At 29.2% G+C, this 16846-nt stretch overlaps 1 protein-coding gene across 1 annotated transcript; it reads right to left on the bottom strand.

Moving 5' to 3' along the window:
- Positions 1 to 7286: 7286 nt before the first annotated feature.
- Positions 7287 to 16062, bottom strand: CHIL (Chalcone-flavanone isomerase family protein). The gene is made up of 5 exons (XM_039035951.2): positions 15933 to 16062; positions 15562 to 15645; positions 11277 to 11432; positions 9441 to 9667; positions 7287 to 7653 (listed from the first exon to the last, which is right to left on the bottom strand). Coding segments are annotated over exons 1-5 (630 nt in total). The 5' UTR covers positions 15934 to 16062; the 3' UTR covers positions 7287 to 7491.
- Positions 16063 to 16846: the final 784 nt, after the last annotated feature.

Here is a 16846-nt window from a genome sequence, read left to right as displayed (position 1 = left end):
TAAAATAGGAACAAGCTGGTTAAACATACCGCTCGAAGGTATAATTGAGGATGTCCGATGAGATGATGGAGTGAATATGTGTTACAGGCAGGCTTATCGCGCTAGAGAGTATGGATTGATGTTTGCATAAGAGTCACCGAAAGGATCATATGCTATTGTTAGGGCATATGGCGAGACACTTAAGCTTGCAAATCAAGGTACGATCTTTGAGGTTGAAGTAGAGAACGGACAATACTTTAAGTACGTCTTCATGGCACTTGGTTTGTGTATCAAAGGGTTTTTTTTAACTGTATCCATCGTAGTTTTTGAGATATAAAAATAATCGTTATTGATGGGACCCATTTGCACGAGAAATACAAAGGTATGTTGTTAATAGCAACATGTATTGATGGTAATAATAACATATATCCTATCGCCTTCGGTATTGTAGATGGTGAGAATGTTGCACTAGGACTTGGTTCATGACTCATTTGAAGACTTTGATAGGAGACATTTTGAATTTAGTGATTATATCAGATCGTCACATCTCAATTGCAAAGGCTGTCTCAAGTATATTCCCTGATGAATTTCATGCCCTATGTATATACCATATTCAGAACAATTTGATTGACAAATTCAAGAATAAAGACATAATCTCACACTTTTACATGGCGGTGAAAGCTTATAGAATGTCTAAGTTTCAGATATCTTGGGTTAAGCTCCATCAATATCCTGGTGTGACGGCCGAACCAATGCATCAAGATCCTGTGCTCACATGCAATATCTACGGAAACCCTTAGAAACATTAATGTTCAAACATTATGTGCAAAATAGTTTACAGTTGAATGTGTGTTTGTTGTTTATGCCAAACCAATCTTCCCAGTTGGACATAAATAAGAATGGAGTCAAAGACCAAATTTTGAAGATTTCAAAGTTCTACCACCACGAAAGGTACCATGTGTCGATCGATGTCAAACCATTAGGATACCTTCTACTGGAGAGGAGCCACGAAAAATACACAAGTGTACACGATGTGGTCAGAGATAACATAATAAGAAAACATGCAAACAAACATTAATAACACCTGGCACTGACCCATCTAGGCTCAATGATACATAATGTGTACACGATGTAGTTATATGTATACGATCTTTTAGTTATTCATGTGCGATCATTTACTTAATTTTGTGTGATTGCTTCGTTATATGTATGTGATCTTTTGATTAATTATGTGCGATCGTTTATTAATTCTGTGTGATCACTTAGTTATATGAATGTGATCTTTTAGTTATTCATATGCGATCGTTTACTTAGTTATGGATGATTGCTTAGTTACTTGTATGTGATCTTTTAATTATTCATATGTGATTGTTTACTTAGTTTTTGACGATTGCTTAGTTAATTGTATGCGATCTTTCTGTTAATTATTATTCGATTGAATGCAAATGTACAGTGCAAATTGAATTCAATTACCATAAATATTTATTTTCCCACAACTGGGCAACATACATAAACAATGCCATATTAGACTGTGTTAAACTAGCCCTATCACTACTAGTTGTACAGTATTATATAAATTTAGTACAAAAAATGGCACAATCTAGAGACTTTTCCTTCTGGAGTGTCACATTCAATCTCTTCACTTCCCATTGCCCATCTTGAACTTCCAATGTCGTTGGTCAAATCCAACAGAAATCAACATCAAAGCTTTTTCTCTAGCCACGAGTTGAAGATAACCAACAACTATGTCGCTGCCAATGTTGTTGGTCATTTTTATCCTACATTTAAATATAAAAATGAGTGGCAGTACAATGTTAAGAAAACTAATTCATGCAATAGCCTTACCTTGACTTCATTGTCCTCCTTTGAGTTACAATTCCTACAACCTTGGTTGAATCCGAATCAAAATGACTTATAAGATTGAACGGTTGAGTGAGGAGTTCATGTATTTCATCAGCGATCTGATGAAATGACCATTCATTGACGGTTGGATCATTGACGTTGTCTATCAATTAAGACGTTGGAACCAGTTCTTGAGTTTTGGACTGCTCATTAATCGTCCCAGCGTCGCTGGTATGAGATTTGGATTGCTCATGATAGGGAGTTCATCCAATATCAACAACCTCAATTTCTTTAGGCACTTGAATGTCATTATTGTCACCATCATTATTATCATCATCATCACGAGAAATCCTCCCATCATGATCAGTCCTTATATTACTATCCTGAACAATCAAACCAAATATTCTGTTATCGGAGGTAATCATTTAATATTCTCTATATGATTGCCTATATATATTCTAAATGATTGTTTAATAATATCTCAACGAACCTTTAACAATATATAAACGATCATTGAGATAATACAAACGATCGTTTAAGATTATCACATCGATTGTTTAAGATTATCATAACAATCGTTTAAGAATATCCCAATGATTGTTTAATAATATCTCAACGATCGTTTAACAATATGTAAATGATCGTTGAGATAATATAAATGATCGTCTAAGATTAACTAAACGATCATTTAAGAATATTTAAACGACTGTAAGGATACAAGAATACATACCTTATTCAGATGCTGGACTAGCAACTTTATTTCGTTTAGTTGTTGGCCCATCAGATGATATTGGACAGTAAATGTATCTCCCATCTGACGAACCATGGTAGTCAAATTTCACAAATCTCAAAGAACTTATTTAATTTCCTCCCTAAGCACCTTGTAAGATTTGGAATGAAGATGTCTTAAGGACTTCTGTTGTTTATTTGAGAATTCGTCACATGCCCTCTTACCCTTCTCAAGGTTAGTCTGAACCGGCCTATGTGGTTATGGCTCTGTGGTATGTTTCTCATTTACGGGTCGATCTACATAGGGTTCATGCCCTTCGTGCCTCCCAAAGGACTAGAGTGTATCGATAGAGTGTTTAACCCCTTCGATCATTCTTTCTCCATCAGCATGGACCACATCAAGTCCTTCTAGTCGGTCCTCCTTGTACCTTATCTCATTTGTGCTCAGTACAAGTCTCGACACAACATAGTCTGTACATTAACAAATGAGCAAGTCATAATGCATGAAACTATGATAGATTACTTACTAAGCAATTGGTTACTTACTTTTTTTGTTGGAAAACATTGTTGCCTAATGATTTATAAGATGGAGCACGCGAACAAGTCCATCTAAGAATTCGAGGAATTGTAACCTTGTTGATTTTGGTGGCTATGAACTTACTTGATGTGGATAAAATTTCGTAAGCCCAAACCTACAATATGGGAGCTTTGTTACACAAACATGATACAAAGATTGTATATTAAATTGAATTAGAAACAAAAGTACATACCTAGAATGCAAGTGTGAATCCCTTTATACAGTAATATGAGGCATGGTTACCTTTTTCTGCTTTCTTTGAATCATATGTCTCCTTCTTCCCACGTATGATAGTCTTCATGCTATTCAATGTACATTTATAAAAGACAGATGGCCAATCATAATGTACAAATACTTCTTGGTCATTGACAATCCCAAATACATTCAAATTGAATTGGGTTTTCTTGTCTTTTCCAATCATCATCGTCTCAATGAATAACGCCAATGCAACTTTGACAGCATCTTCGTCATTAGTAAAATTGAACTTCTCGAATGCGGTTTCCACATCCTTACAAGAACTATCCTTTTCATTTGGATCTTTCGGTCCAAGAATGAGATCTCATAGCCTCTCACAACTTATTTCTCTTTCTACTATTTTCCCGGTCGACCACAACCCAATTATCAAGTTAAAATCGTCTTGGGAGAATGTTACCTTCTTCCCTAGAATGTTGAATGATATAACGTCTGGGTTTGCATCCGCTACCTCCTTAATAGAAAGTGGTGGAATAGTTGTCCATTAAATACCCGATCTATATCCAATAGTGGACCAAATGTCGTTTTCCTATACATTCTCATTTGTTCTTTTGTCAACTTATTCTTAATCACAGATGCAATTTTGTGGACTTACCAAGAAACTATAGCAGGAAAATATTTCTCAACGACCATCTTACCCTCTTGACAAACGTATACATTACAATAATTAGTAAATGGTCATAACAAAAACTAAACAATTGCATGATAAAAACTAAATGATCGCATAACAAAAACTAAACGATCACATAAAAACCCCTTAAATGATCACATAACAGATAGCTAAACGATTGCACAATAAATATCTAAATAGTCGCACTATAGATATTAAAGATCGCACAATAAATATTTAAATGATCGCTTTGTATTATCTACTGATAGCTTAGTATTATCTATTCAATCGCTTAGTATTCTCTAAACACTCACTTAGTAATCTCTAAACACTTGCTTAGTATTCTCTAAACGCTCGCTTAACATTATCTAAATGCTCTCGTAACTTTAATTCAACGATCGATTATGAACGAATATGTGATTGAACCCTAAATGCTCGTCAATGCTAGAATATCAACATGCATTTAAGGAGAAGAGTCTCATACCTTTCAGATCACAACAACGGTGGCAAGTGAGTAGAGACGACCGACGAGAACCTCAGATGAAGTTCGGAGAGAAAACGGAAAGGACTACTCGAATGCAAATGTGAATGCAAATAGGAATAGGCACTTCTTTGGTTTTGAAAAATAAGGGTATATCTGGTATTTCACATGTGGAAAAGGCCAGCCATAGAAAATCTTTTAGAAAGAGGTCATTCATAGAAAATTTTTTGGTTTTGGGTTATTTTATGAAATTTTCCTTAAGCTGGAGCTTCACGCGAAGATGAGGAAGATGGAGGGGGCTGCAATGCGAATTGGGGTTTTTGTTTTTTTGTTTTTTTTTTCCTTAAGTTTGAGAAGAACCCATTTTTAAATAAAGTATATAGATATCCTCATATTTCTCTCAATTTTTCAATTCTTAGCTTACATTAATTTTCTCAACAACCAAAATAAAAACCAAATTTTAAGTTAAAACATAAAATTTCACAAAACTCCAAAATTAAAATCTTCTCTTGAAACAAATCAAAACAATAAATAGTCAAATAAATTGACGTGAAACCTATTATTTATTATTTTATGTAGTAGTTAAAGAAATGACAAAATAAAACAAAAATAAAAATAATTGTCATCTTCAATAAGCATAGCTCACCTTTCTTGCTTAGAATTGTTACGGAATGAACTACATTTTTATCCTCCCTTCAAATACACATGATCTTTTTACCAAATGAATTTTTATCTTCGAATACTAAATCCAGAACTTTTGAGAGAATAAATTGAGGAAGACTGAATTTATGTTAATAAAACCATAAAAGGAAGAAAAACACTTATATAGTTGCAGAAGTTGAGGATGTTACAAATTTTTTCTATCTTAATTTTTTAAAATTGTATTAGTAATTATAATTATTGTAACATCATTAATTTTTAAATTAATTTCTATAAAATAAATGAAAAGCTTTTTACCTTCTAACTTTTCACATGTTTTATGTCTTTCAAGTTTTTATTCTTCGTTTGTTTGATTTTAGGAATTTGGATTGGTAAGAGTTGAGAGACATAGGTCATTGAGAGAGAAAGATAGAGAAACATGGTGATGGGTGGGGAGGGAGTAAAATGTGGAATTCAACGATAGAAACTTGTAATTAAAAGATGCTTAAATATATAATTAATAGGAAAATTATTTCAAATGGTAAAACGGTTGAAAATATTTAAAATATGTAGCAAAATTTTAGAAATATCAATGATAGATGCTAATAGACACTATCAATGTCACCGTTAGACGACGTCTACCATTGATAGTTAAAAAAAATTGCTATATTTTGTAAATATTTTAGTTCATTTTTCTATATTTGAAAACATCCCTAATTAATAATTTAAAAAAAACATAAGCAAAAGTAGTTTGGGTCTTTCTAAAATGATCAAAGTTATATTGTTAAATAAAACATTTGTTCCACATGGTGGATGCACGTGGTTATTTTTCGTTTTAATAACTAAATTACATAAACTAAATGTAAAAATCCACGGTGTATTATAGAAGTTTTTTTTTTTTTTAAAAAAAAAAACGACTGTGTATTAAATTTTGTTTAAGAACAAAAGAGAAAAAAAGAAACTAAGAAGAGCAACAATTAATAACTAATAAAAAATCTACCCATGAGGGATTATCTTCAAGTCAAATCAACGAAGAACGATGTCGTCGGACATGAGAAGCAAGCTCGTGAACCGTGGCACTTAACATCAGAGATTTTTCACATATATATTTCCTTCAAGTATTTAGTTTTTTCACTCGCGTATAAATAGTCAAAATTGAAAGTATTTTTTGAATTAATAGTTATCTATTTTTTCTAGTACGGATTAATCATTATCATGAAAGTAATAAAAGCCAACACAAATGTAAGAAATAGGAAAGAATGGACACATAAATAACACAAGAATATTATAGCGAAATATCACCAAGCTTCATTATAGGGTCTTTATTTATTTATTTTAAATATTTCCCCCTTTAAGATAACAAATGGGTGCAAGAAAAAAAACATATAATATGATCAAACGATTAAAACATCTTCCCATTTTATTTAACAATTATAGGGATGGAAAGATGATCAAACTTTCAATCTCAAGAGACAAAGTGCATATCAATTATTGTTGAGCTAAACTCACTATGACAATACCTTTTCATTCTTTCCGAAAGAAAATATCTTTGTTACTCTTTTTGAATTACATGAAAATGAACCAATAGATGTAATCTACTAAAAACGTGATGATATAAAAATTTAAAAAGAAAAGAAAAGAAATGAAATGAAAAGAAAAGAAAAAAAGATGTAGTTAAAATAGAGAAGGAATAAAAAAATTAGGATTTATTTCGTTTCTCTATAATTGAAATGTACAAGTATACCAAAAGTCTATGAAATATTTTATTGTAGCTTTAATATGTCTTCCTAATCGAGTGTTAATAGGTATTTTAATTGAGTTTTAATTAGTAAATAAATAATAAAAACCTTTTATTGTTCTCTCACAATTCTTGTTGGGGTGGAGATTAGGGAATGAGAAGTGAGCATTTTTTCTTTCTTTCTTTCTTCTTCTTCTTTTTTTTTTTTAATAAAAAAGAAGTTAGTGTGGGTTTTAATGTCTTTTGTACGAGTGAATGAATTTTAATCGAAAGGGAAGAGGGAGTGTGTTTTTTTTTAAAGGTTAATATAGGCATCACTTACCATATTTGAATTAGGTCTATTAGGAAATAAATAATTTGAACCGACATAATAAATGTGGATAGATAATTGTACTCACGAGAGTAAAAGGGTAAGAAAACAAAACCGATAACCGTCTAATAACCCTGAAAACAAGTTTTAACACTTACATAGATATCTTCAACCAAGAGTTCAAATGTTTAAATTCTCATCTCGATACTTACTTAGCGTACTTGATTTTAACAGCAATTACATATATTTGATTGTCATCACGGTTACAATAACTAAAAAAAAAAAAAACATTGTGTAAGAAGTCCAAAGGTAGTAGAAGGGGCAATTATTGGGTTCATTTAGATAACTCAATGGCAAGATTGTTAGCCAATGATGATATGGTTGGTTGAGACACACCTCTAGTCCCTCCCAAGTACCATTTCTTAATCATCTCAACCACATTTTCATTCTCTACTTTCATCTTTGAGTCCTCTTTTCCATCACATGAAACCTCTATCTGCAAATTCCATGTAACAAATATAAGATTTTTTAGAAACTATATACAATATGTGATCCAATTTGATTGTTTGGGTTACTTTGATTATTCTAGGGTTAACGGTTCCACTTTTTTAGTTTCAAATAGGTTAAACTATAAGCAATTTGATGGTTCGAGTTTATACTTGATTATTCTAGTGTTAACGGTTCCACTTGTTTAGTTTCAAGTAGGTTAAATTGTAAGGTTTTTTTTTTTCACTTGAACTTTTAATTTTGTGTCTAAAAAAGTTTCTCAACTTTAAAAATAGTCTAATTTCCCTAAACTTTTAAGTTTAGGTTTAACATACTATTGACTTTAGAAAATGTCCAATACATCATTAAATTTTCAATTTTGTACATAATATGTTCCTGGTATTTTAAACCTTGTAAAATTAATTGATCTATTATTATATATATAATTGACTCTTATGGATAAATGATATACAATTGAAATGTAGAAATTTATTGAATAGGAAGTTTAAAATTATGTGGAATGGTCTATTATACACTTTTTAAAGATGATGGATCTATTGAGCATAAAGTTGAAAGTTCAAGGAGGACTAGAGATGTCCACAGGGCGAGGCGGGTCCGGGGAGGCCATTCCCCATTCCCGTCCCCGCTTCCCATTTTATTCCACATCCTCGTGAAATTCCCCACGGGTATTGGGGCGAGAATTCCTTGCGGAGAATTTGGGGATCAAATTCCCTGCGATGAACTTTTTTCCGTTATTTTTTTTTTTATTTTTTATTTTTTGTAAAAAGCCAAAACCATTGATGTGAGTAGATTTTAATTAAATAATTAACTTTAATTTTAATTAAATAATTAACTTTATTACTAAATTATTTATTATGGTTAGTTGTATATAATAATTTGAATTAAAGGATAAATTACTCAAATTTTGACCTAAAAAAGCTAATCAATTTTTTAGTAGAAATAAATAAATATAAATCAATTTATTCCCCTATATAATCTAAATTTAAATATTCAATTTAAACATATTCATTATCTTTCCTAATAAATAATCAAATGTGAAATTTAAATGTAATATTTATATAATAATAACAATAACATAACATTAGATAATTATACTAAATAAATACGTAAAAGTTAATCGAGGCGGGGACAGGAAATGGGGTGGGGCCGGGTCGGGGAATGTGTTTAGCTCATGAGGAATTTTTTCCCCACTCCCTCCCCCATTCCTCGCCGAGGAATTCCCGCCCTGTTCAGGACGCGGCCTCGTCTCCGTAGGGAAATTATTGGATATCTCTAATGAGGACTTATTAGAAGCTTTTTAAAGTTCAAAAGACAAATAAACACAAAACTAAAAGTTCATAGACTAAACTTGTAATTCAATATTTAAAATTAATTAGAGAAAATTGTAAACAAACAAACTTAATTAGAAGAAAAAAAATGAAACAAATGTCAAATATGACTAAAGAATCATTTTTGTTTGGTTTATTTGTTAAAGAGTAGTAGATTTACCAAAACAATAAACAAACTTATGATTTGTTTAAAATTAATTAAAGGTTAAAAGGTAAATTTAGTCCTTATAATTCGAAGAAAATTAGAATTTAGTCTTTCATAGTTTGATAAAACTTTCATAAATAGTCCATACGATAGGAAGTAGGAACTTTGTATCAAGATTTTTATCAAACTAGAAAACTAAATTATAACGTTTTCTAAACCATATATAGGGACAAACTTGTAATTAAACCTAAAAAGGAACAAAAAAATTGAAAAGTTTTCAAAACATTTTGAGATGTTAGTTACCTCAGCAATGGTTGAAGCTGATGGGAAATGGAGGATTATAATAGAATGTGCCTTCAAATATTTGGACTGAAAAAATTCAACAATTTTTTCCAATTGAGCTTCCTCTTCTTCCTCATATTTGTCATCAGCTGCCAATCTATCCCTAACTGCACTCTCCAATTGCACCCCATATTGTGACCCTTTGATCTCTTTGATCACCACAACTCTTATAACCTTCTCCACTTGAGCTGTCACCATTAAAATTCAGTCGAAGCGTTCAGGGTTTAGTATTTAAGATTTAGGTTTCTCAATTAAAGTTACGAGTCGACAATAGATAGAAAGATATGATTAACTCGATGGATTATAACGTGTTTGTTTTGAGTATAAAACGTCACAAGTTCGAATCTTACAATTTTGATTGAAAGACTATCTGATCAATGAAGACACAAGTTTTACGTAATTCTACTATTATTGAAACTAAAAAACTTTGATGACATTGTACGTATGTTGTATTTTATTTTAAGGATAAATTATAAGAAACGCCTTTGAATTTTGCCATTAATTCAAAAAAATGGCCAGTTACAAATATAACAATTATGACTAAAGTATTTGCAGATATAGCACAATGCATAAAATTTGTAAATATAGAAAAATTTAGATTTTGCGTTTGAAGTCTATCAGGGATAGATCATATGGCTACTAGCGGCCTACCAGTGATAGATCATACCATCGATAGGAGTCTATTAGCGATAGAATCTATCATTGATAGATTATGTTACATTTGCAAATGTTGTTGTACACTTAATTATTATCCTCAAAAGTGTGCTACCTAATGCAATTACCCTAAAAAATACTCATGTACTTTCAGAAGTTGCAATATTGCCATTGAAACATTTAAAAACGTTTCAAAAGTACTTTAAAGTATAAATTCTTCATAATTGTGGATGGAAACTGTGATATAAAAGGGTGGTAGTAGTGGCATTGAACGAAAATGTGAATTACCACATCATTTTAAGTCATCGTCACACAATCTTAAGTCTTAATTTATGTTCGAAATTTCTAAAAGATTTATACTCAAATGTATTTTGAAACGTTTATAAAAAAAACTAAGAAATAATTTTGCAATTTTTAAAATGATACGAGTATTTTTTAGACAAATAACAAAGTTCAAGGATATTGTTATATAATTTAACCTTAATTTAATATATTTTTTTGAATTCAAGAAGTTCATTTATAAAAATTTTACATTTTTGCTTTAAAAGATTAATTTTGAAAGCATATTGCCAAAATAGTATAACTTAACTGGCATAGTGGTTGTATTATCAAGCTCAAAGTTAAGCTCAAAGTTATAGGTTCAATTTTCTCACCTCACATATTGTAAAATAATAATAATAATAATATTGGAAGCATATCTAGTTTTTTAATTAAATTTTTGTTTAAAAAATTATTAAGATTCAATACCAATTTTAATTATCTCAAATACAAAGTAACAATTTTAATATTTTAATAAAATTTTAATTTAATACAAAAAGCTATCGCCCCGTCAACTAGCTAATCGTGAGATGGATAATTTGGAAACCAATAAATAACCGGCACCACAAACATATTTATACTATATATATAGAACAAGTTATTGCAGGATTTCATCTTTATTTTTGTCCTTATATCTTTTAATAATTTTTATTTTGTTATTGGTCAGAACTATTCAAGTTGAAGTTAATAATGTAGGATGTTTTTGTGTATATGTGTGACCTAGATCATAGACATGAAACACGTCCTATAAATTTAAAGTGCATGTGTTATGGAGTGGTATAGTTTAAATAGAATAATTAGGGTAATGAAATTAGGGAGATATACCAGAAACAATAGCTTGAAAGAAGTCATCATCTTCCTCTAAGTCCTTAGCAGCTTTTCCCTTCCATTGCTGCAAATGCTCCACAATTGAAGGCTCCAAATAAACTCCAATGGCAGTCAACTTTATTTGTAGAAAATGAATCTCTATCTCTGTAATTCCTGTTATATATTAAGTGAAATATAAGGGTCGTTTTTAAATATAGAAAAATGAATCAAAATATTTATAAAATATAACAAAATTTTAGAATTATCAATGATAGATATTGATAGGCACTAATAGTCAGTGACATTGACAGATACTGATAGAAGTATTTATCAGTGTCTATCAACGTCTATCATTAATAGTTTTAAAATTTTGCTATATCTTGTAAATATTTTCAACAATTTTACTATTTGAAATAATTTCTCGAAATATAAATTATTTTTAATTATTTTTTGAATATATTTTATGTTAAAAAAAATTGTATATTTATTATTTTGTAATGGGATCATACAATTTATAATATAAAATATAATACATATTTTAGTTTAACAAAAATGAATGGAGTTTAAGGGGATGTTTTGATTGATCATAGAGAAAAAGTATTTTTGTAAAAGAAATCATTTTTATTTTGTAAAAGAAAAAAAAACTTTGAAATTATTTCAAAAGTTATTTTTGAGTGGTTATCAAAGTTTTCAGTTTTTTCTAGAATGACTTATTTTCACAATTGCTAAAATGAGCATACTTCAACTGACATAATGTTTGTACCATCAACCTCGAAGTTAGATATTTGATTCTTCCATTCCACATATTATTAAAAAAAAAAAAGTTTATGTTTATAAATGTTTTTATTTTTTAACAATGTTACATTTTACAATTTTATATATGTTTCTTAGTATTCAAAAACCTAACATATATGCATATATAATGCACTCAAATTACAATAAATATACTCTTATCTTTGTAAGATTTTTTTTTTTAAACATAAATCTCTTACCTTTTTTCCTTTTTTTTTTCTTTTTTATTATGATGGGAGATCTAATTTCTAGTCTCATAAGATTATTGGTGAGTCATGTTCGTGTTAGCATCTCTCCTTTGTTTTAGCTATCTTTTATGTCTCAATCTATATCAATTATTTCGAAGTGTCCGTTTGATAATCATTTCATCTTCTGTTATATGTTTTTATCTGCTTTTAAAGAACCATGTCGTTTGATAATCAATTCTAATATTCTTCTTTTTACTTTTTTTTTTAAACGTTGCTGAAATTACATGTAAATTTGAAAAAAAAAAATCAAGACATTTTTGTTTTTAAAAACTCATTTTTCTTCTAATGCTCATCCTTTCTCTTCAACATCTCTTTCCAACACTTTTTTCTCCCAACTTCTTGCAATCCAAATTTCTCTTGTAAAAATTATCTATTTAAATTTTATTTCTATTTCTAGAATTTTCATATCTACATAACATTTTTTTTATCTCTATAAAATATTAATCTTCATTTAATTTAAGTTCTCTTCCTCTTCTAACACACTTCTCAATTTATTTCTAAAAATCAAATATTTCCCCCAAAAAAAACTCTCTAACTTTTTTATTCATAAAATTTCTCTCTAACTTTTCTTCCTCTCTTAATACAATTCTCCATTTTTATAAAAAAAAAATTTAATCTCTATACTTTCAAATATTTAATTTTAATAATAAAATTAAATTTATTAAGATGGGTTAAATAATAATAATAATTTTCTTAGAAAAACATTTCGAATTAGTTTCCAAACTTTTTTAGGGATGGTATATATATAAATTAACCAACTAACCATGTGGATTAAGTTTAAGATTTATTGAAAGTATATGAATAAAAATTAAACATTGATAGTAGAAAAACAAAGATAGAATAAGTTTTCTTTTACTATAGTCCTCAGCACAAAGATAGAAGATAATTCAAAGTATATATTTCTTTAAAGAAAAGTTTTTATAAATAGAAAAGTCTAAAAAAACATTTATACTTTATAACAAAAGTTTCAACTATAAAATGTAAATATTTTTAAATATTTTTTTATATTTTAAAATCTCTTTATTTTTGCCATTTATATTTATTTCTCTAACATATCATTTACTCTTAATGTTTCAAAACCAAAAGTATGAAAACAAAAATGATATTTTAGTTTTTTTCATTTATATATTTTTTTTTTTTACACATCATTTACTCGTAAATTCTCTTTATATATCTTTTTTCCTCCCTAAAATTTCTCGTTTCCAAGAACTTACTAATATTTTTATGAAGTTTAAACTAATATTCTCTCTAGCATATCTCTCGCTAATTTTTCTCTCTCTAAATAATTTTATTTCATGTCTTTAAATTTACTATGCTTTATTTTTCTCTCTAAAACATCCATATTTAAATATATATCTAAGTTTTTATTTACATGTATATTTTAATCTATATGATCCTTAAAAGAATTTAAAACTAAAAACAATAACATTGTTCAGCATATCCTTACTTCATATTTCTGTTCTAAAAAATAAACTTCCAAGTATTATCTTCAAAGTTTAATTCTATTTTGATCCCTGAACTCTGAAGTTTGTTATGTTTTGATCTCTAAATTTTATAAAACATTTGTTTTAGTTCCTGAACTATTAAAAAATGTTTATTTTAATCTTTATTATTAAGATTAACACTTTAAGATGAAATCTATTTAAGGATAAAATTACATTTAGCATGAATTGAGCAAGATGAAGGTGAAGTAAAAAATATAGATAACCAACGTGCCAAAATAGTGAACGGTCAAAATATTGTATGGAAAATGACTTTTTAGATCTCCAATAGAAAAATCATTTTACTACCTAATTTAAAATTGAAACCTTAAATTTTTTTAGCACGACTAACTTATTTCACAACCTATCATCTAAACATACAAACTATCTTACAATTATGTTTAAGAGTTAATAGAATGTTAATAGTATGAACAAAAGTAAACACTTTTTAGGAGTTTAGAGACTACAATAGACATTTTTTAAAATTTAAAGACTAAAATAGAACAAGATTTAAAGTTCACAAAATAGAACTTAAAACTATCGTGGGAAAAGAGGATTTCTTAGAAAAAAAATATTATTTCAATTTATGGAAAAAATAATAATTTGCAAAGATTCTTGTCCAAATATATATATATATATATTTCCATTCTATTAGTCTTTGAACAATTAAAATGGAAATAGATAATATGCATTTTCTTCTACCATGTTCTAGCGACATCCTCGATCAACAACCATTTTGTCAAAAGATAATCACGGTAAAAATACTAGAATAAATTAAATCTTTTGAAAACTAAATGGAATATTTCAAAAGTCAAGACTCGGGTTATAATAATTTTGTTTTTATTTTTAAAAATTAAAGATATGAATACTACTTTCGTGTTTAAATTTTTTCTTGAATTAAAAAGTCTTTCAAAAAGTTTTTGTTTCTTAAATTTAGCTAAAAATTCAACTATGGTACTTAAAAAAGATGCAAATCATTATAAAAAATGGAACGAAATATACTTAATTTTCAAAAATAAAAATTAAAAATCAAATGCTTATCAAATGGAGAATTAGATAAAATATATATATTTTTTCTTTTCTCGAGAAAAAGCTTAGATAATAAAATAGTTCTAGAAACTAAATGTGCATTGAACATCCCAACAACCCTCATATACTTAAAAATGATATAAAAGAAATGATAAAGCCATCAATCACCATTTTCAATCTTCACCTGGTAATTACTAAATGAAAAAAGAAAATAATTGCCAAAAATGCTCTTTGAATTGTCCTTTATTTTTTTTTAAAAAAATCATATTCTTTAAAAAATTGTATTATTAACTTCAACAACTTATAAATGTTTTAAAACTATGCATAGAATAAAAGTCCATTTGAATTTTTGATGCAAATTAAGACTTGGGTAACTTTTAGTATAATAAAACCCTAATATTTTATAATTCAATTTAAAGCTAAGATCTTTGAACTAAAAGAGACATTGATCAACTATATTGATCTCTAAGAGATTGTGTTTTGATATCATGGATCACATTAATCATTAATGATAATATTAAATCTTAATTAAATCAAAGATACTTGAAACGGAAGTCATGGTGACCTAAAATGGAACGATGTTTGGATTCCAATTTTATTTCTGAGTTATCGTCACACCATTTCGGATATCGATTTTCATCCAACATTCTAATAAATTTCTACTTAACTTCAATAATAGAGGTATTCTTGAAACAACAAGGACATTTTTTTTTTGTGGAGAAAAAAAAATGAAATGAAAGGAGACGGACTTACCATGACCAAACAAAGACAACGGGTTGGCCTTGACGATCTGCTTAGGGAAAGCAATGTCGGCTACCACTTCCACTTCACTCCCCACTGTTCACAAAAATTCCAAACACCCAACACACAAAACCATCAGCCAATTCACACAGAATCAAACAAAACCCCAAGTTGAAAACACATAAGACGCAACAATAGTTACAAAACCCATCAACCAATTCGTATTTCAAAGGCCATAGACACATAAGAGGCCCAAATCTGAGAGCACAGAGACAAATTGGAGTGAAATCACATGCAGGTTTCCATTGAGACGTTTACATAAGCAGTTGATAGGCGAGAAAAAAATTGCTGTGTTAAAGAGAGGAAAATGAAGAAGAGCTTACTGATGGCGACCGCGATGACGAAGGAAAGGAAGTTGTTGAGCGGCGGAGCAGAAATAGGGTCGCGGGTGAAGGAGATGGGATTTTAAGCTTTGGTAATGGACGCCATAAATAGAGCTCTGTCATTATCGGTGCGGATGCAGGGGAGAGTAGGTAGAGAGTTTGGTTTGGTGGTTTAATTCTTGCTTTCTTCTATAAAATCCTTCAATATATCTCTACTTTTGTTGTTTATGTAACCGTTTTTTTTTAAATTGCAAATTTGATCCCTTGGTTTGATAGATCTTACAATTTTAGTTATGGTTATCGGTAATAAAAATTGGTGTAATCGAAATAAAATTTCATTGATGAATGAATTGTAATAGACTTGAATTGCAAACATAATTAGATTATTTTTTATCGCATTTATCTTGAATTATGAATCTGTCACATTTTACCGTTGTCATTATCGCTATTGTTACTAATTGACTCCAATGGTAAAAATAACGGTAAAGGTAAAGGTTTTTGTAACGACATGAGTTTAGGAGGGGTACATGAATGAATTGAGATCACATTCGAATGAGAAATAACCTAAGGACATGAAAAGTATGGTTGAGAAAAGCTTCAAAGAATTGAAAGTTACTATTTATACTAACAAAGTGCACCTTCATTCACCAACTAGCATTGGTTTGTAGAAATAGTCTTCAATCTTGGAAGCACAAGAGCATAATGTGTCAGGTTGCAGGGGAATGTCGGAGAAAATAAGGTATTGAATTCGGATTCCGAATCATGTGAGATAAACGTGGCCTTGGTTTATACATTTTAAAAGTTATAATTTAAGCCATGTTTATCTCTAGAGGAACGTAATCCATCTAATTATGGGACCCATCTTCAAATCTATAATCAAAATGTGTTTAAATATTAAGTGGGACCTATTATTT

The sequence above is a fragment of the Benincasa hispida genome, chromosome 7, assembly GCF_027475165.1.
Source record: "Benincasa hispida cultivar pf3 chromosome 7, pf3_genome.v1.1, whole genome shotgun sequence".
In the NCBI taxonomy this organism is placed as follows: Eukaryota; Viridiplantae; Streptophyta; class Magnoliopsida; order Cucurbitales; family Cucurbitaceae; genus Benincasa; species Benincasa hispida.
This window is presented reverse-complemented; position numbering and strand designations above follow the sequence as displayed.